The sequence below is a fragment of the Balaenoptera acutorostrata genome, chromosome 11 (assembly GCF_949987535.1).
Source record: "Balaenoptera acutorostrata chromosome 11, mBalAcu1.1, whole genome shotgun sequence".
NCBI classification, from domain to species: domain Eukaryota; kingdom Metazoa; phylum Chordata; class Mammalia; order Artiodactyla; family Balaenopteridae; genus Balaenoptera; species Balaenoptera acutorostrata.
The window spans coordinates 60,961,268-60,981,570 of NC_080074.1; the positions used below are offsets into that span (position 1 = coordinate 60,961,268).

The 20,303-nt window shown below is 41.1% G+C and overlaps 1 protein-coding gene across 1 annotated transcript in view; it reads left to right on the forward strand.

Annotated features, from left to right (window-relative positions):
- Positions 1 to 20,303, forward strand: part of SARNP (SAP domain containing ribonucleoprotein) — a 53,523-nt gene that overhangs the window by 24,496 nt on the left and 8,724 nt on the right. The window contains exon 9 of the mRNA XM_007179541.3: positions 1,263 to 1,331. Within this exon, the coding sequence (XP_007179603.1) occupies positions 1,263 to 1,331 (69 nt within the window). The remainder of the gene's footprint in view (positions 1 to 1,262; positions 1,332 to 20,303) is intronic.

Here is a 20,303-nt window from a genome sequence, read left to right on the forward strand (position 1 = left end):
GGTAGATTTTGTTAGCTAGAGGACAATCCATATAACTCTTTGTTTTATGGTACTGGAGTTTTAGGGCCTCATCCAGTGGTTTTGGATAATGTCAAACTCTTAATTACCACAAGAGAATCTGTGGAAGCAACTTATGAGCTCTATTTTGTAGATACTGATAATTTTCAACACTACCTGTCAAATACCAGAGAATAAAGACTAGGATAGTACGCCTTCTGGACCATTATGACTTGTCAGCATGTTTAGAAAATGCAAGCAAATGCTGTGAAATATGTTTAGCTTTATGAAATCCTGCTCTTGGAATTACAGTTTAATAATGTAAGTGAAGGTGAAATGTTTTAGTAGTAGTAGTAGAAGTTAGTAGCCGTAGTAGTAGTAATGATAATGTCCCAAATATCCTTATGATAAGTCTTATATATCAAGGCTTCCAAGAAAAAGGAAGGAAGGAAATTGAGTTGGGTACTGGTAGTAGATTTGTGTTCTGAAGAACGGAGAGCTGCAGTGACAGTTTCTGTTTGCTAGGGCATAGGGTTAAGAACTACTTGCAAAGGCTATGTATAGGAATTAACAGTTTTGGACTGTGAATGATGGACTTGTTTGGAGGTGATGATTTAGACATTTGTTTGCTTTTTCAAGCAGTGTTTGGCCTACTTTGATCTTAAACCCTCCCTAGGCTTTTGCCACCTTTGATGAATGAAAGAGGCAGGGCTGAATCTTTCACTGCATTCCAGGAGAGAACTTTTAATAATTAGTGGCATGGATGAGTGCCACTTAGTTTCCTAATTTGGCACATAGGGTATCTTTGATGTTGTATAGGCTTATTTGAACTCTTAGCTTTGGACCATAGTTTGTGCCTTCTGTGTTTTCTGTTTTTGATTTTTTTTTTTAATTTATTTATTTTTGGCTGCATTGGGTCTTCATTGCTGTGCGCGGGCTTTCTCTAGTTGCGGCGAGCGGGGGCTACTCTTCGTTGCGGCACCCAGGCTTTTCATTGTGGTGGCTTCTCTTGTGGAGCACGGGCTTTAGGCGCGCGGGCTTCAGTAGTTGTGGCGCGTGGGTCAGTAGTTGTGGCTTGCAGGCTCTAGGGCGTAGGCTCAGTAGTTGTGGTGCACAGGCTTAGTTGCTCTGCGGCATGTGAAATCTTCCCGAACCAGGGCTCGAACCTGTGTCCCCTGCATTGGCAGGCGGATTCTTAGCTACTGCGCCACCAGGGAAGTCCCTGATTTTTTTTTTAATATTTTTTTTTCCTATGTTTTTTGTAGGTTAACCTGGATAAGTTAAAGGAAAGAGCTCAAAGATTTGGTTTGAATGTCTCTTCAATCTCCAGAAAGGTAAGGTACTATTTTTGCAACATTAGAGCAGCTTGGGGCTACATAGTTTGGAAATGACTGTCCTAAGAATAGAACTGGCTACTCAGCACTTCATTTAATGCAGTCCTTTGACTATCACATCCTCTCACTGACTATTGATTACATTATGGCTATTGTTTAACAAAGTTAATTGTTTTTTTCTACAGATTGTTTGCATAGCTTCCATGCTAGCTGTTAGAACAAGGTTTATATTTCTCTTTGTTGAGTTCAGTGACGTTACATCTGCTTTAACTTCTGATATAGGCATAATGGAAATTAAATAATCAGGGGAAGACAGTCCTGTCTGTAGGTCAAAGGTACCTAAAAGTAAAATTTGGAGGTTCTTTGGAACAAAACTGAGAAAATTGTTTCATTCTTTCTGCCCCTCTGCTAACTGATACTGTTTAGTGTAAGCAAGATGACTTTGTTGACACCATGCTGTGGGGAGTGATCAATTCTACAAGGCATTGTTGTGTTTGGAGTTTTGCTAGGCACATTGGAGAAAATGCTAAGGACTTTCCTGTTTGCCTAGAGCCGGTAGTCTCTTAATCTTTGTTTTGTGAGAATGAGAGCATGTTTCTTGGTTGTTCAAGTGGTGGTAGGATTAAGGGAAGACTATTTCAAACCAGAAAAACCATCATTAGGAAAAAAAAAAAATTATTTCCCTCTCGAGTATGGAAGCATTTAGCTCTCTAGAAATCCATTAGAAAAAACTTACCTGACGGTAGTTATATTTTTGCTCAGAAAAGAAAAATTGAATATATAAAAGTAAACATTAGTTGTGTCCCTATGAGACTCATAACCTTGCACACAACTGTGCTTCATCTTCCTTCCCTTTGGGTTACATTTTTTGTGTTTACCAGAAATATAACATCATGTCTTTTTGCCCAACTTGATGCTGAGACCATCGGTATTCAGTAGGAATATTTGGTGGTTTATGTGGAATAAAATAAAGGAGTTGAGAGGTAGGCAGAATATATGATCCTTAAACCACAAGCAGCTTAATAGGGAAGAATTATTATAAACCAAAAGTCATTTGTGTTTTGCAAGATGGTCAGGGGGAAAGGTGCCTTGGATCCGTGGCCCTTCTTATCATCTATCTCCTTGTTTTGTATATGAGGCCTAGGTATCTGAGAATCTCATCAATAACTTCACTCCTTTAGGGAATTGTATGAGTTTGTGTGTTGGAGGACGGAGGGAACAAAAGGTACCCACTGAACTGAGAAGGTACCTTGATGTGAAAAATGAGGCAGGCAGCTGCATATATATAATCAATGGAGTAGTTTATTATAGGGTAACTTACTTACAGGGTAGGATGAGGTAGACGACAATCTGGAAGCATTCACAGCTGCACTCCACACTGCTGAGGGGCCATTGGGCCAATTTTATACTTATAGTTAACCCAGGGTTTGGGGGTACATGCTTGGAAACAGGAAGTGCATTCCCAAGTCAAGATTTATGAACGGGTAACTCGTCTTGTGGGCGCCGTGAATATATCAGTGAAGGTCTTCATTGTTGTTTAGAGACTAACAGAGTATAGAGGCCACCCAGACCTAATGATCATTAAACAATATCTATTAACTACAGAGCCCTTGATGACAGAGAAGAGATTTACTACACAGTACAGCCCTAGGTAGAGTCAGTGGAAGGACAGGAGGAACTGAATGGACACAAGATGGCATCAGTTATGCCAACAGCCATACATTGTATGTTCTATCAAAATTAACAAAATTGAACACGATATCTCCTACTACTTAGCTCATAGGGACACATTTCTGAGAGGAATTTGTCTGTCACCCTGTGCTGCCCACCTGAGTTATACAGGGATATCAGTCTTTTCCCTTCTCTTCCCTGGAATCTTTCTCTATATTTGACCTGTTTTCAGCCTCCACAGGAGGCTGAGTAAAACATGAAGAGATACATTTATTGATTTTGAGCAAATTACTAAACTTCTTTGATCCTCATCTATAAAACTGGGAGTAACACCTAACATCATGTTTGTGAAGAATAAATGTATATTTGCAGTTCCCTAACATAATGATACTTTGACCCTCTATAAATTTTATTTTTGTTTTTATGTATTTTTAAATGTTTTTTAAATTTTTTTTATTTAGTTTTTTTTTTTTTGGCTTCGTTGGGTCTTTGTTGCTGCGCGCAGGCTTTCTCTAGTTGCGGCGAGCGGGGACTACTTTTTGTTGCAGTGCGTGGGCTTCTCATTGTGGTGCCTTCTCTTGTTGCGGAGGTTGGGCTCTACGCGCACGGGCTTCAGCAGTGTGGCACGTGGGCTCAGTAGTTCTGGCTCTCAGGCTCTAGAATTCAGGCTCAGTAGTTGTGGTGCACGGGCTTAGTTGCTCCGCGGCATGTGGGATCTCCCCGGACCAGGGATCAAACCTGTGTCCCCTGCATTGGCAGATGGATTCTTAACCACTGCGCCACCAGGGACGTCTGGACCCTCAATAAATTTTAGTTTCCTTCCTTGGTTTTCAGTTCTGGTTTTATCACTTTGAGTCAATTAACTTCTGTGTTTCAGTTGATCATTGATAAGATTACAGTTCCCATTTTAAATTCTAAAGAGTTAAAATGAGATAATGGTAATTGGCAGAACTCTAACTATATGAGCTCTGTTCTCTAATAACATTCATTGTCACACATATGTTCTAGAGTAGTGCTTTGCAAATTCTGTGACGAAAGACTAGTTTTTAAGAATTTGCAATTCATTGTCAAGAGGTAACTTTGGCGAAATAAAATAAAAATGTCAAAAAAATGTTAAATTACTTTGGAAGTTTCTAAACACTCTCAATTTCTGGACTTATTTCTAGACTGATAAACAGTTTGGGGATCAAGCACTAGGAGGCAGACCACATTTTGAGTAGCACTGTACTAGAGTATATACGATTTTTTCCAAGGACCACTTTGCTTGGAGGCTTGTGACTTTCTGAGATGTCCTTTTTGAGTATAGGTTCCGTTTACATTGATCATAAATCCTGATTTTCAGAATTATCCTAATTTCAGTGGTTTGTTCTAAGTTGCCTCATAAACCATTAAAATGTCCCTGCTATTTTGCTATCTAGACCACCATTGTTCAGTAGAACCTTCTGTGATGATAGAAATATTCTACAAAATATTGTTCTATTAAATAATCTGTTATCTAATATAGGCATACCTCAGAAATATTGTGGATTCAGTTGCAGACCACCACAGTACAGTGAATATTGCAGTAAAGTGAGTCACAAATAAGCAGTGTACATACCTAAATTGAAAACTACTTTATTGCTAAAATAAAAGTGCTAACCATCATCTGAGCCTTCAGCGAGTTGTGATCATTTTGCCAGTGGAGGGTCTTGCCTCTATGTTGACGGCTGCTGACTGATCAGGTTGCTGAAGGTTGGGGTGGCAGTGGCAGTTTCTTTTCTTTTCTTTCTTCTTTTTTGCCAAAAATGCATTTTTTATTAAAAAAATTCTTGCTTTTAATGTCCTCAAACAACCAATGCAACCAAGTGGCATTCTGAACCTCAGACTGCCAAGTGACTAAGATGCAGCTGAAATAATTGTGTTGTGAAATAATTTATGCTTATTATTTATTTTTAAAAATTCAGCTTTATATACGAAAAAAGATGTTTCAGTTACTTCCTAAATTTAGTACAAAATGCGGTGTATAGAAATATTATATCTATTCCTTGCTCCTGAATGTTACTTTCACATAATTAATAGATTCTCCAAATTACTTTGCATTACATAATCACTTGAAGTAGAATTAAGGATGGGACAGATATATAAATTACATTATAAAATTAATTTAGAACTATATAAAATAAATCATCTTTGTCCAGGAGTTGTACAAAATGAAGGAAATATTATATGTAGTTTAATATTTATGTAGTAAATATAAATCATATGCTGTGTGGAGTTCTAGACAAATGTGTTTCCTAGGCAATTTCTTAAAATAAAACAACAATGAAGTTTGCCACATTGATTGACTGACTCTTCCTTTCACAAATTATTTCTCTGTAACTTGCAATGCTGTTTGATATCATCTTACCTACAGTAAGTTCTTTCGGAATTGGAGTCAGTCCTTTCAAACCTGGCTGCTGCTTTATCAACTAAGTTTATGTAATATTCTAAATTCTTTGTTGTCATTTCAGCAATATTCACAGCATCTTCTCCAGGAGTATATTCCATCTCAAGAAATCACTGTCTTTCCTCATCTGTAAGCAGCTCCTCATCCGTTCAAGTTTTACCATGAATCGTAGCAATTCAGTCCCATCTTCAGGCTCCACTTCTAATTCTAGTTCTTTAGCTGTTTGCACCACATCTGCAGTTACTTCCTCTACGGAAGTCTTGAACCCCTCAAAGTCATCCATGAGGGTTGGAATCAACTCTTTCCAGACTCCTGTTAATGTTGATTTTTTTTAACCTCTTTCCATGAATCACAGATGTTCTCAGTGGCGTCCAGAATGGTGAATCCTTTCCAGAAGGTTTTCAGTTTGCTTTGCCCAGATCCATCAAAGGAATCACTACGTGTAGCCTTATGAAAAGTATTTCTTAAATAATAAGATTTGAAAGTTGAAATTACTCCTTGATCCGTAGGCCACAGAAGGGATGTTGTGTTAGAAGGAGTGGAAACAACATTAATTTCACTGTACATCTCCATCAGAGCTCTTGGGTGACCAGGTGCATTGTCAGTGAGTAGTAATACTTTGAAAGGAATCTTTTTTTCTGAGCAATATGTCTCAACAGTAGGCTTAAAATATTCAGTAAACCATGTTGTAAGCAGACGTGCTGTCATCCAGGCTTTGTTCTTCCATTTATAGAACACAGGCAGAGCCCTAGGATTTTCGGAATGGTAAATGAGCATTAGCTCCAACTTAAAGTCACCAGCTGCATTAGCGCTTAACAAGGGAGTCAGCCTGTCCTTTGAAGCTTTGAAACCAGGCATTAACCTCTCTTCCCTAGCTGTGAAAGTCCTAGATGGCACCTTCTTCCAATATAAGGCTGTTTCATCTACATTGAAAATCTTTTGTTTGGTGTAGCCACCTTCATTAATTATCTTAACTACATCTGGACAACTTGCTACAGCTTCTACATCAGCACTTGCTGCTTCACCTTACACTTTTGTGTTATGGAAGTGGCTTCTTTCCTTAAACCTCAGGAACCAAGCTCTGCTAGCTTCAGACTTTTGCAGCTTTCTCACCTCTCTCAGCAGCCTTCGTAACCAAACTCTGCTAGCTTCAGACTTTTGCAGCTTTCTCACCTCTCTCAGCAGCCTTCGTAGAATTGAAGAGAGTTAGCGCCTTCCTCTGGATTAGGCTTTGATTTAAGGGAATGTTATGGCTGGTTTGATCTTCTATCCAGACCACTTAAACTTTTTTTCACATTAGCAATAAGGCTGTTTCTCTTCTCTTTCTAATGTTCATTGCAGTAGCACTTTTAATTTCCTTCAAGGACTTTTCCTTTGCATTCACATCTTGGCTAACTGTTTGGTACAAGAGGCCTAGCTTTTGGCCTATCTCAGCTTTTGACATGCCTTTCTAGCTTTTGATTTAAAGTGAGAGATGTACAACTCTTCCTTTCACTTGAACAGTTAAACACCATTGTAGGGTTATTAATTGGCCTCATTTCCATATTGTTGTGTCTCAGGAAATAGGGAGGCCGGAGAAGAGGGAGAGAGATGGGAACGGCCAGTTGGTGGAGCAGTCAGAGCACACACATTTATCGATTAAGTTCTCTGTCTTCTATGGGCATGTTCTGTGGTGCCCCCAAACAATTACAGTAGTAACATCAAAGATCACTGATCACAAATCACCATAACACATATAATAACAATGATGAAAAAGTTTGAAATGTTGCAAGAATTACCAAAATGTGACACAGACATGAAGTGAGCAAATGCTGTTGGAAAAATGGCTCCAGTAGACTTGCTCAACATAGGGTTGCTGCAGACCTTCAGTTTGTGAAAAGTACAGTATCTGTGAAGTACAGTAAGTCGAAGCACAATGAAACAAGGTATGCCTGTACACTAGTCATTAGCCACATGTGGTTATTGATCACCTGAAATGTAATCAGTAGTCACATGTGGCTAATGATCAGTATAGTCACACAATAGCTAGTGTGACTAGGAACTGAATTTTTAATTATTTTAAACTTAAGTAGCCATATGTGTATTGGACAACTCAAGTCCAGCTTATATCTCCCACACAGCTTTCATACTTGGAAGTAGCATAGAAATCCTTTATCAGACCACCTGTTTGGATCACTGTTTCCATAGCCCAGAATTTTTTAGTACTTGTAGAATATAAGCAGTTTCAGAGTGAATTTGTAGGAGGAGAGAAATTGGAGGAAAGGGAATAAGAGATAAGAAGAGAAACTGTTCTTTTTTTCAAGTAACTTTTTTTCTAGAACTTAGTGTTCTAGACCCAAATCATGAAATTGCAACTGGCTGCGTTCTCAGTAAGAGTTGCTTTGTTCGGAGTCCTGTGTTTAACAGTTCTCTATCACCAGAGATGATTTGCTACCTAGTATTTGCTTGGCCAGAGGTTAGTGATATGATTAAATTTGTATTTATGGGGGCTTCCCTTGTGGCGCAGTGGTTGAGAATCTGCCTGCCAATGCAGGGGACACGGGTTCGAGCCCTGGTCTGGGAGGATCCCACATGCCACGGAGCAACTGGGCCCGTGTGCCACAACTACTGAGCCTGCGCGTCTGGAGCCTGTGCTCCGCAACAAGAGAGGCCGCGATAGTGAGAGGCCCGCGCACCGCGATGAAGAGTGGCCCCCACTCGCCGCAACTGGAGAAAGCCCTCGCACAGAAACGAAGACCCAACACAGCCATAAATAAAAATAATAAATAAAAAATAAAAAATTAAAAAAAAAAAAAAAAAAAAAAATTTGTATTTATGGAATAGCCAGAGCAGCACAATTATGTCCATCTCATCCTGGGGTCCTGGGTTCCAGTATAGCCTCCTCCTGTGTAACTTGGTCATCTGTCTTTAAGTTTTACAGTTCTCCAGGCACAGATTTCATTCAGTTAGATATGGTGCAAATAGTGGAGGTTAATAGGTGATGGGAAGATACCTCTTCTTCATCTTAGTATCCTAAAAGGGGCAATGAGAGAGACCCACTGTCTGTCACCTCATTGCATGGAGTTTGCGTTTGCTTGATCCAGCTTAAGGCCCTCATTGCATCATGGTTTCTCTTCAGTAGATTCCGCTATATACCAGTGGATATGATAAAGAGAGAGAATGTGTGAGAGGAGTGAGCCGTAGTGTTTGTGACAGATTTTTTTTTTTAACTATCACAATCTGACCATCTCCTCTTCATATTTTAGATATATGGCTTCAGCATATTATAAATTTGAGGGTATCGAATTTCTGCTATTCTTCCTTGGCTAACTTTTGCATGACTGCTCATATATTTCACTTTTCAGCTCCACTAGTATACTGTACACATTAGGCAGTACACAGAAACTTCAAGAAATGTGGCTACCCCCCCAACCATCTTCCCTCTCTCCCCTTGCCCAAGAAAAAGACCTGTCTGTTCATGTTTCCAGCTCAAGTCTCAGTAAATAGAATCCTGTTGGTTTAGGATAATGGGAAGTGACAGGGCAAAGAATGGCACTGGCATTTATAGACATTTTTTACACAAGAGGCTGTAAATTGTCCCCTCCAACTCTTTGGGCTATTTGAGGATAGAATGGCATGCCTTTTCTCCTATAAGCTTCATAGTGACTGTGGGCTGAGAAACCTCCCACCCCCTCAAACAAAACAAAACCCAGATAAATAACCTCTGCCTGGTTGGTTCTGATTGATCACCAGCTAAGTTTTCAGTCTTGTGCTTAACTGGTTGTTTTTTTTTCTTTGTCAGTTTTCCATGCCTCCCAAGAGAAGTAGTGTTTGGGTCAGTCCTCTTGATGAAGGACTTGGCCTGGCACATAAGAAATTCATCTCTAAAAGGAATGGGTAAGGGAAATAGATGGGAAGCCAGCTCAGTTAATATATGATGGTCATAGGACATTAGTTTTGGTAGAAACTAGGTCTGAGCTTAGAGAGGTATTGTTAACTGATGTAGCTAATTTGCATGGATTGGTTTTTTCATTTGTTTGTTTTCAAACATTGACGCATTTGGGAAAGTGAAACTTGATACTTGAGGAAGTTACAGGAAATCCAGCTAGGTAAGTATTACAAAGAAACGCAAACAAAAACACCAGGCCCAGGCACTAAGCAGAAAACTGGAGTGTGGTTTATACTTTTCTCCCTTCCCGAAACTGTGAGGGGCATGTGTTACTGCTTCTTGATTCTTGATTAGTAGTAGTAAATGTTGACATTAGTACATCTTCCTTACTTCTCTACTAGGATATTACTGAGTTTTCCCTACTTGTAGTTCTTCATATAGGTAACTATCCTAATGAGTTATTTTAAGGGGCCTGTAAACCCTAAAGGCTACTTTTTCCATGTTCGTGCTTTTTGCCAGTTTTCTTCCCTGATGAATGTTCTGTGATACACAGTGTTAGAATATATTGATAAAAAGGTTGAAAACAAATTAAATATTCCTCCACTGACTATCTTCTTATTGCTGAGGCTGGTAGCTAGAAGAGTCTTGGGTGGCTGCAGTGATTAGTTTCATGAACCTTTCGTATAATTGTATATTTTTGCTCACCATTTGTTGGAGATGGACCACTTCAGAGTGAGAGAGACATTGGACCTATTGTTTTTGAGGAGCTTGTCGCTGAAATGTGTTGAGATATCAAAGAGGAAGCTGGGACAAAGAGTCAGTTCCAAGCACAGGAGGGCACAAGTGTCTTCTGTCATAGCGGTCCCCAACCTTTTTGGCACCAGGGACCAGTTTCGTGGAAGACAATTTTTCCACGGCTGAGGGGGGTGGGGGTGGTTCAGGGGGTGATGGGAGCGATGGGGAGCGGCAGATAAAGCTTTGATCGCTAGCCTGCCGCTCACCTCCTGCTGTGCGCCCCGGTTCCTAACAGGCCGTGGACCGGTACTGGTCCATGGTCCAGGGGTTGGGAACCCCTGTTCTAGCACACAAATTTCATTATGGCTTGTCTCCATTCACTCTCTTCTGGAAGGCCTATTTGTTTCTATCTAGATTCCCTTCCACCATCTGAAATAAATGAAGAATATTTGTTTCTTCCCTTCAGCAGTGGGTTTTGGTACAGAGGTTAGTCAGTGGGATATGGAAAAAAGGAAGTTCACACTATAGATTTACTTTCTTTTTTTAAAATTGTTTAATTCATTTTTGGCTGTGTTGGGTCTTTGTTGCTGCGCGTGGGCTTTCTCTAGTTGTGGCGAGCGGGGGCTACTCTTCGTTGCGGTGCGTGGGCTTCTCATTGCGGTGGCTTCTCTTGTTGCAGAGCATGGGCTCTAGGTGTGCGGGCTTCAGTAGTTGCAGTGCGCAGGCTCAGTAGTTGTGGCTCGCGGGCTCTAGAGCGCAGGCTCAGTAGTTGTGGCGCACGGGCCTAGTTGCTCCACGGCATGTGGGATCTTCCTGGACCAGGGCTCGAACCCGTGTCCCCTGCATTGGCAGGTGGATTCTTAACCACTGCGCCACCAGGGAAGCCCCCACAGTATAGATTTAGAAGTTGAGGGAATTCCCTAGTGGCCCAGTCATTAGGACTCTGAGCTTCCACTGCCGGGGGCCCGGGTTCAGTCTCTGATCGGGGAACTAAGATCCTGCAAGCTGCGTGGCATGGCCACAAAAAAAAAATTTGGTCACCAGCCTTCTCAGAGGGTCTATAATTGGGATTTGTTAACTAGTTTAGGCATGTGTATACGAACCTGTTCCAAAGGAAGAACTGTGGGACTATGTATAGGACATTGTCAACGTGGAACTGGAAGGACCTGAGGAACCGTAAGCTATGGTGAGGAGTTTGGTAGAATATTTTTTAAAGGGGTAGAAGATTTAGATCCCAGGAAAAGTAGCATGCTGAGTAGGTTTGGGTTCTTTCCAACCACATATATTCAAGCAGCGGTACTTAGGCCAAGGGCAACACTTAATACTCTATTTCCTTTTCTCATGGTGCCCCATGAGACCAAGAAAAATGCAGGTAGTAGGACTGCAGATGGAAAAAACTTCAGTGTAGATCCTCTCAGTCATCGTATTTCATTGATCAAGGGCTTTGGGGGGAAATTTCCCTCCCCTCCTCCTTCATCCTAGATTGTCATTTCCCCCAAAAATGCTTCTTCCACTTGAAAAATTGTATTATTTTAACTTACATTAACCAACAAGAAAAGACGATAAAAACAGGTTATATAGTAGATAGAGATGGCAATTGAGAGTGGCTATCAGAGAAGATGAATTTCAGAAAAGCCAAGACCCAACCCCACATAGTCCTCAGCATTTCTGGGAGCATTTTAAGGCCCAACTAAAATCTAACCAGTCCTTTAAATCCCCTTCTTAATTCATAGTAATTTGAAAATAAATATTTGGCTTTTTTTTTTTCTTCTACCTTCTCCTCTAAGATAAAAACACATACGCTGCTGTTTCTATACCCATCCATTGGAACAAACCTTGAGGGAGTGGTGAAGGAGCTGTTTAAAGAGGAAACAATAGGGAAAACTCTCTGACCTCAGTTTATCCCTTCATCTGGTTCTTCATTTGTCCCTGCTGAGGAACAGAACTTGTCTTTTGTCTGTAACACAAATACATCTTTACCTCCCTCCCTTCCCACTTCCCCCCCACACCCGCTCTTCTCACTCCCTTCTATTATGATTCCAATCAATGATGTCATTATGTGTGCCATTCAACTGCTGTTGAACCACTTGGCTATAGGAATTTGGAAGAGCAAAGAGGCAGAATGGAATTTTTCTCTCCTGCCCAGGGCTGTTGAAAATGTATTCTAATTTTAACTAGAGAAATAGGAATCAGGTTTTTCTTTGCTCAACTTCTACCCTCCCTCTATACCCTAAACCTCAAACACATACTTCTTACCTGGCTATGGTTGAGAAAAAAGTTGGACAAGAAATGTTAGGAATATAAATTGACCACTTTAGAGGAAAAACTTTAAAAATTGGGGGAAGCAAGAAAACTTTTGGTGCTATATCAGCATTTGTGGCTGGTGTTTTGCCCTGTTCACTGTAAATTGGATCTTTGAGAAGTTTGTGATAGAGGGTTTATACTTCCCTAAGGTACGTGGTTGAGACCACTAGAATCTTGTACCATTTCATTTTATTTTTCTCTCTCTGATTTCATTCATTGAGTTTGAACCTAAAGAACTAGAGGTACAAAAGTTTGTAGTAAGAAAAAAAACTTACTCTCTTTTCTGTTTCCTCTGCTTGATACCCCGCCCCCACTAATGTCTTTGCATTCCTTCTTCTAACATGTCAGAATTGATGACTTTGATAAAAAACAAGTTTTATGCCTCTCTGTGGTCCCCCTTAGTCTTTGCCCCAAGAGTAAACATACCCTGGAAAAGGAGGGGAATACTGCATTCTGTTGAGTCTGTTTTACTTTTAAATACCTTCAGCTGTTTTTGCCAACCAAGTTCTTGGGGTGGGGTCATTCTCTGAGGGCCAGTTTTTATTTTTATTTATTTTTTTTAAAAAAATTTTTGGCTGTGCTGCACAGCATGTGGGATCTTAGTTCCCCGACCGGGGATTGAACCTGTGCCCCCTGCATTGGAAGCATGGAGTCTTAACCACTGGACTGCCAGGATAGTCCCTGAGTGCCTGTTTTTTAAAAAGTGCCACTCTTAGATTCTTAGCATGTAAGGTTTTTAAAACCCACCTGTAAATCATATCTGATTGTATATCTAGTTGTATGTCTAGTTTTGAGGTGACCGGTAGCTAGCTGGCTCTCTAAGCAGAGCAATATCTGTCCGATCACTCCAGGTACTCTCCCTAGCTATGGTGAAATGTGAGCTAACCCTCTGAATCCAAGTCTATCCATCCTTCAAAATGTGTATGGGAGGAAAAAGTGTGGGGTGTTTTTTTGTTGTTGTTGTTTTGGTTTGTATTTGTGTTATTAATTTTGGGGGGGGTATGAAATTTTGGTGTTCAAACGCTCCTCATGATGTGAGAGCAGTAGCAGTATAGGAATGTTTAAGATGTATTTTAATACTTGAGAGACTAATACTTGAGTAATACTGTTTGTTAGGCTGACATTGATAAGGAGAGGTAACATTTTAAAGAATACATATGGGTTTGGTTCAAGTAAGGTTTAATAATAACGTGATAGTTCATTCTCTTATGTACTCACTAAAATAGTAAAGTTGCTTTTTATGCCTGAAAGCTGAAGCAGGTCAAATAAAATCCTATAGATTTTGAAGTTGCAGATGGGAATGAGACAGGGCATCAGATCGTGAGATGTTTTATAGGAAGATACTTGGTAGTGATTTTTGCAAACTAGCAAAGTCCCTGTTTTTAATAAAATCTGAGGTCCCTTGTTAAGATCTAGAAAATGTTAACTCCTTTCCTCCCTTCCTTTTCCTTTGCTATTCTTTTCTTATATTTTTAAAGATAGTATTTTAATCCATTTTTACCTTCTCATCCCCAGAGCAGATTGTTAGGACAGATATAGAAATGAATTTTCAGAGGGTTCCACATTTGGATTTTATATCACATATTGAATCTTTAAATCCCTAGCAATGAAGATATCTTACTGAGAAGGAGATTATATTTGAAATGCTTGGTGTCTGGATGTTAGAAAGTATTTATTGGGTGAAGAGTTTATTTAGGTAGAGTAGAGGGGGGCAGTTTCAGAATTTTCACTGTCATGCTCATCTTGAGTATGAAATGTTTCAGGAGGAAGAGCAACTGGAAATGAACAGACTCACAGGATGAGAGGTTTTATATGATGGACCTGTTTAGTGCTCTAAATGTACAAGTAAAACACATGAGCCTTAAGACAAAAGCCGTCTGTTCCCCTGTCTGTTCTCTGCTTTATTGATACTCTCCCTCTTTCTCTATACCAGTTCTATAGAGAAAAAAAATACCTTTGTGTGCGTGAACCTGGTTGCCTCTTTCTTTTCCCCACATATCTGAGGTGTTCCCGGATCTTGCTTCAGCATGTTCTTCCTGTATTGAACTCCCTTGGTAAAAGAGTTTCTGTTCCTCTATTTGAATTCTAGGAAGGCAGCAAGACAGGTGTGCCTTAGAGCCAGCTGTGATTCCTTAATAGCTTTCTTTTCCCTTTCACATTCCTGCAGCTGAGATAACCTGTTTGTAGGAAGCATAAGCTTTTTTGGAAGGCCCCTAGTGCTTTGGGGGGAAAGTTGGAGTGGAGTAGCAGCCTATTGGGTTTTTGTGAGGGTTTCTTTGTTGTGAGGGTGGGGTGGGGGTTGGTTGGTTGGTTGGTTTTGGTTTTTTGGTCTATACTGTCTCAAAGTTATTTGCAGTTATTGTCAACTGTTGCTGCACATAAGGGTCACCAGGGGTCCCTTACAGTTCTCCAGGCTCTTCCTTTTGAGATTCAGATTTATTAGGTTGGGGCGAAGCCAGAAATCTGCATTTTAAAATATGTTAGGGGAAAAGAATCTGCTTTCCTAGCGCTCATTGTAAATTTCTGAATGCTCAGGTAACTGTTGTCCTTCATTCTCTGTATATTTTGGCTAAGACAGAATTCACCTCCCCTCAGAAGGTTTTAGCTTCCCTCTATTGACTTCTTGACATTTCTGCCAAGCTCTGCATCGCTTATCCTTAAAAGCAGCAGCTTCCTGACGTTTAAGGGAGGGAGGTGGGGACTTTTAATAGAAACTTGGTTTCCAGGGGTCTCAAGTGTGAAGCCTTCATTTCCTCCACCTTCCTTGCTTTGTCCTACAATCAGCTAGAGCAAGACCGAGACGACCTCCTCTGGGGTTGGACAAGCGTGGGGGTTGGGGAAGAAGCTTGATTTGGACAAGAGAGAAGAAGTGATGGGAGCTAGTGACTCAGAAGAGTGTTTGGTTCTGAGCTGACTGTGTACTGGGGCTTCAAATACTGTAAAGATAGGAGATACGGTTCCTGGTAGTCTCTAATTTTGGTGTTGCTTTACAGTTCCTGGCATCCTTCTGGCTCTAGAAGGTTGAATCTGATCTCAACAGTTAAGATTGTTGAGAGTAGGTAAGATTGTTGTACTGGGAGGTGTGTTATGTGTATATGTGTGGCGGTATTGGAGTATCTCTTTACTCTGTGTGTGCTAAGATGATGGACGAGACCCTCTGCTAGTCCAGTCCTTCACCTTTAGTCCTGCTTACCACCTCGTGTTCTGTGGTCTGGCTGGCATAAAGGCTGAGGAATAAACATGTTCAAATGAATTTCAGAAACTGGGGCAGGGAGGTGACAGCTGTGTGTTTAAGCATTAAAGTGTTTCTGAGAGAAAAACCATCAGTTGCTGTCATTCACCCTGAGAGTATGAAATTAGAAGCCCACTCACCCTGGAGTGTTTCATAACCTTTACCTCTGGGAAGTCAAGGCCATGTCATTATTAATCTACCATTGCCTGAAAGCCCCCAGGCACTGCTTTTCATCCTGCCATCAGTCACGTGGCAGCGAAAGTCAAGAAAGTCACCAGAAGGCTCCCTGTCTTCCTTTTTGCCTGGCTCTTACCTTACATTCCCTTGGAAAATCAGATTGGCCTGAGAACTATTAACATCTTAGTATGGTAATTCAATTACAAAAGGAGGCAATTATTTGGGTTTTGTTTTTTTTTGCAAACTGTGACCATCCGTAGCTCACTATCAGCCTCTCTTCCATCACTCCAGGGAAAAGACTTCTGAGAAAATAACTGTTAAAGTAGGATAAATAAAGTGGCATGGTTTAGGTCCTGTTGGGAATATATATGAGACTCTTACACATTGAACAGTGTCGGATGTGAGCAATAGCTCAGTCATTAAAACAGCTATAGGAGAAGGGCCAACTCCAACTCAGCAGTACCTAAGCTTCCCTGAAATGTCCCTTTCTACTTGTAAGGATATCTCTGACTGAATTGTTTAGATTGGAATTTCTGCTTCTCATACATAGTGTAAGAAGGAATGATGTGAGTGAGCTCGTTGTACTGACCAGAAAAAATACCTGGCTTGGTTAATTCTTTTGGTCTCCTATAAGAACAGTGAGGATATCTTTTATTTGAATTCGTAAATACTCTTGCTTTGTGTTTTGGGATTTACTGAGTTCAAATTCCCTGCATAAGCCTGGTTACATTTGGGTCACTGTTTAGTTTCTCCTAGTTTATCTCTGTGATCCAGAGTGGCACTGGTAATAAGATTGAAAAAGGTGAATGCTTGGGCTTCCCTGGTGGCGCAGTAGTTAAGAATCTGCCTGCCAATGCAAGGGACACGGGTTCGAGCCCTGGACCGGGAAGATCCCACATGCCGCGGAGCAGCTACGCCCGTGCACCACAACTGCTGAGCCTGTGCTCAAGAGCCTGCAAGCCACAACTACTGAGCCCACGCACCACAACTACTGAAGCCCGCGAGCCTACAGCCCGTGCTCTGCAACAAGAGAAGCCGCTGCAATGAGAAGCCCGCGCACCACAACTGGAGAAAGCCCGCGCACAGCAACAACGACCCAGCACAGCCAAAAATAAAAACAAATAAATAGGACTTCCCTGGTGGCTCAGTGGTTAAGAATCCGCCTGCCAATGCAGGGGACACGGGTTCAAGCCCTGGTCTGGGAAGATCCCACATGTGCGGAGCAACTAATCTCGTGTGCCACAACTACTGAGCCTGTGCTCTAAGAGAGCCCATGAGCCACAACTGCTGAAGCCCATGCGCCTAGAGCCCGTGCTGCACAACAAGAGAAGCCACCACAGTGAGAAGCCTGCACACCACAACGAAGAGTAGCCCCCGCTCACCGCAACTAGAGAAAGCCCGCACGCAGCAACAAAGACCCAACGCAGCCATAAATAAATAAATAAATAAATAAATAAATAAATAAATAAATTTTTAAAAAACCAAATAAATAAATTTAAAAAAAAAAGGTGAATACTTTAGCACAGCCCATGGGGTGCTAATTAAATCAAAGTGGACTCCTTTTGGCAGAGCAAATGACCCTAGCACACTAAGCTTGAAGCAGTATTCTTTATTGTATTCAGGATAAAATTAGTAAGTTTTGAAAAATGTTCACCTGAATTTGAATCTTGAAGACACAAGTTGGGTTTGGAAGGTAAAGCTGGAACTCCATTTTGGGTAGAGATATTATTTCATTTATTTTATAAAATTATTTATTTATTTATTTATTTAGGCTGCACCGGGTCTTAGTTGCGGCACACGTGATCCTTAGTTGTGGCATGCGGGATCTAGTTCCCTGACCAGGGATCGAACCCGGGCCCCCTGCATTGGGAGCATGGAGTCTTACCCACTGGACCACCAGGGAAGTCCTTGGGTAGAGATTTTATCTATGGTACTCTGCCATAAAAAGAGGCAATCACTTTAGAAAGCATCTGTGATATTCACGCTGCCACTTGTTGCAGCTCATCTTGGGACTTAATTCCTGGCTACAGTGTATATGCCATGGAAACCACTGACAAGAGCCCTTCCTTAATTTAAAATTTCGAGCTGTAACTTTGTACTTCCATTCCCTCTCCTTTTCCTTCTTGGGGCACTGAGGTGTTTTTGTTTTTTTTTTTAAATTAATCCCATTGTATTTAGAGAGGAATAAGTTCTTAAAGGACCAGCACCAACCCTGTGACTAACTTTATGTCATCTTGTCTTCTAAGTTTCTACCTCTGGATCTGGGTGTTTGATCTCCATCTCTCTCTCTCTCTCTCTCTCTCTCTCTCTCTCTCTCTCTCTCTCTCTCTCTCTCTTTTTCGCCGTGCCACACCACACAGCTTGCTGGATCTTGGTTCCCCGAACAGGGATTGAACCACAGGCCTTGGCAGTGACAGTCCCAAGTCCTAACCACTGGACTGCCAGGAAATTCCCTGATCTCCATCTCTTGAGCTCACGTTTCTCTCTCACCTCAATACTTCTGGCCTCTCCTTTCTTTTTTTTTTAAATTAATTAATTAATTAATTTATTTATTTATTTTTGGCTGGGTTGGATCTTTGTTGCTGCCCACAGGCTTTCTCTAGTTGTGGTGAGCGGGGGCTACTCTTCGTTGCGGTGCGCGGGCTTCTCATTGCAGTGGCTTCTCTTGTTGCGGAACACGGGCTCTAGGCGTGCGGGCTTCAGTAGTTGTGGCTCGTGGGCTCAGTAGTTGTGGCTCGCAGGCTCTAGAGTGCAGGCTCAGTAGTTGTGGCACATGGGCTTAGTTGCTCCGCGGCATGTGGGATCTTCCCGGACCAGGGCTTGAACCCGTGTCCCCTGCATTGGCAGGCGGATTCTTAACCACTGCACCACCAGGGAAGCCCTGGCCTCTCCTTTCTAATAGAAATATTTTCAAAACCACTTGCCAGGGACAGGCCACACATTTTGCTCCAAACTTTATAGCAGTCAGTAGAAAGAGGAAAACACAATTGTACTGTTTACAGTGATTCACAGGGTTCAAAAGGTAAAACTAACAAGTTGCTCAGCAAAAGCATAATTATTTGGGGTCTGGGAATCAGAAAGAAAATTTCCCTATGAGTCCTCATAATGCAGTAATGTAATGAACAGTGGCACACATCTTTATAGTCATTCAGTTGTGAATTCATAAGCCCTATGAGGTTAAAGATTTTTGTCTTATTCATCTCTCTATTCCCAATGCCAGAAAACAGTGCCTGACCCAAAGTAGGCTCTCAGTGGTTATTTGAATGACTAGTGGATGAATGGTTTAATTTTATGGTTTCAGTGTTATTGAGCATGTTGATAGAAACTGATGTTGTGTAATTCAGTGAAAGCAATTCCTCAGGGGCCTTTAGAGTACCTGGAATTGGGTCTACAGAGTTAGAGGTCGGATCCTTGCTCAGTTCCCTTGGACATTACCTTATATAGATATCTGTTTTTGTAGTCATTAATTGTTAGGGATGTTGATATCAGTTAAAGCCTGACAGCATAGTTGTTTTTTTTTAGGGTCCCAGAAAGAGAAGATGGTTAATAGTACCTGATGGAGAAGAGTGTGGTTTTGCTGAGTTACTGTTCTGCTACACTTTAACCTTAAATCTGATCCTCTTTCCAAATATCATTTGCCTTGCAACTGAAGGGAATTTCCTTGTTGCCTTGGTAGTGTCTGTTTCTTGACAACTTTTGATGACTTCACTTGTAGTGTAGAAGAAGAATGAATGGCATTGTTAGCTTCAAAATTCTGTTGGTGGTCTCAGACTTTGTTTCAAGGACCAGAAGGAAGCAGTAGAAATAATGGCTAACATTTATTGAATACTTATATGATAGTTCCTATGTACTAAGCACTTTCACACATGTAATTTGAATCTTGGGGCAACCTGGAATGTCTCAGTCTTTTCTTTCAGCAGGTATCATTTTCTTTATATTGTCCAAGGATTTGCCAAATGTGAAAAGGAAACAAGAAGAAAAGTGAATTTTGAAAAGTTGAAGATGTCTTCTGAAAGGTTCAGTTAGGAACTATCTTATTCCATGATGGAAAATACAGTGATAGTGATTCATGGGGGCATTTGGCTTTATTAATATATATCATGCTTTCTGCCCTGTGCTTCTTATACGACCTCTCTCCTCTTTTACACAGTTCTCTTTCTTGTTTTTATCACCAAACTTCTGAAAAGAAAAACAGGGCAGTTATTGGGAGATAGGAGTGAGGATCATGTATGCTGAAGTTATTGGCGTCGGTCAGTTAGTTGGCTTGCTCTTTAAGTCTTGAGTGAGAGAATGAGGGAAGTGAAGTACATGGATCAATCTGAATATCCAGTGCTTGTGTTTAGTCAGTGAGGACAGGTTTCTCTTCTGATTTTGGATGCAAGTTGTGTGTTTTGAAGAGTTTTCACTTGATAGCAAATAAGGGCGATTCAGATTCCAGCACTATTCTTCCCACACGGGAGCAAGCCTGGGAAGAAAAAAGATTTGTTAGTGGTTGAGGGTTTGTGGGAGGGAAGTGGGGGAGGGATGAAGAAGGGAAAGGTTTGCAAATGCATATGACAC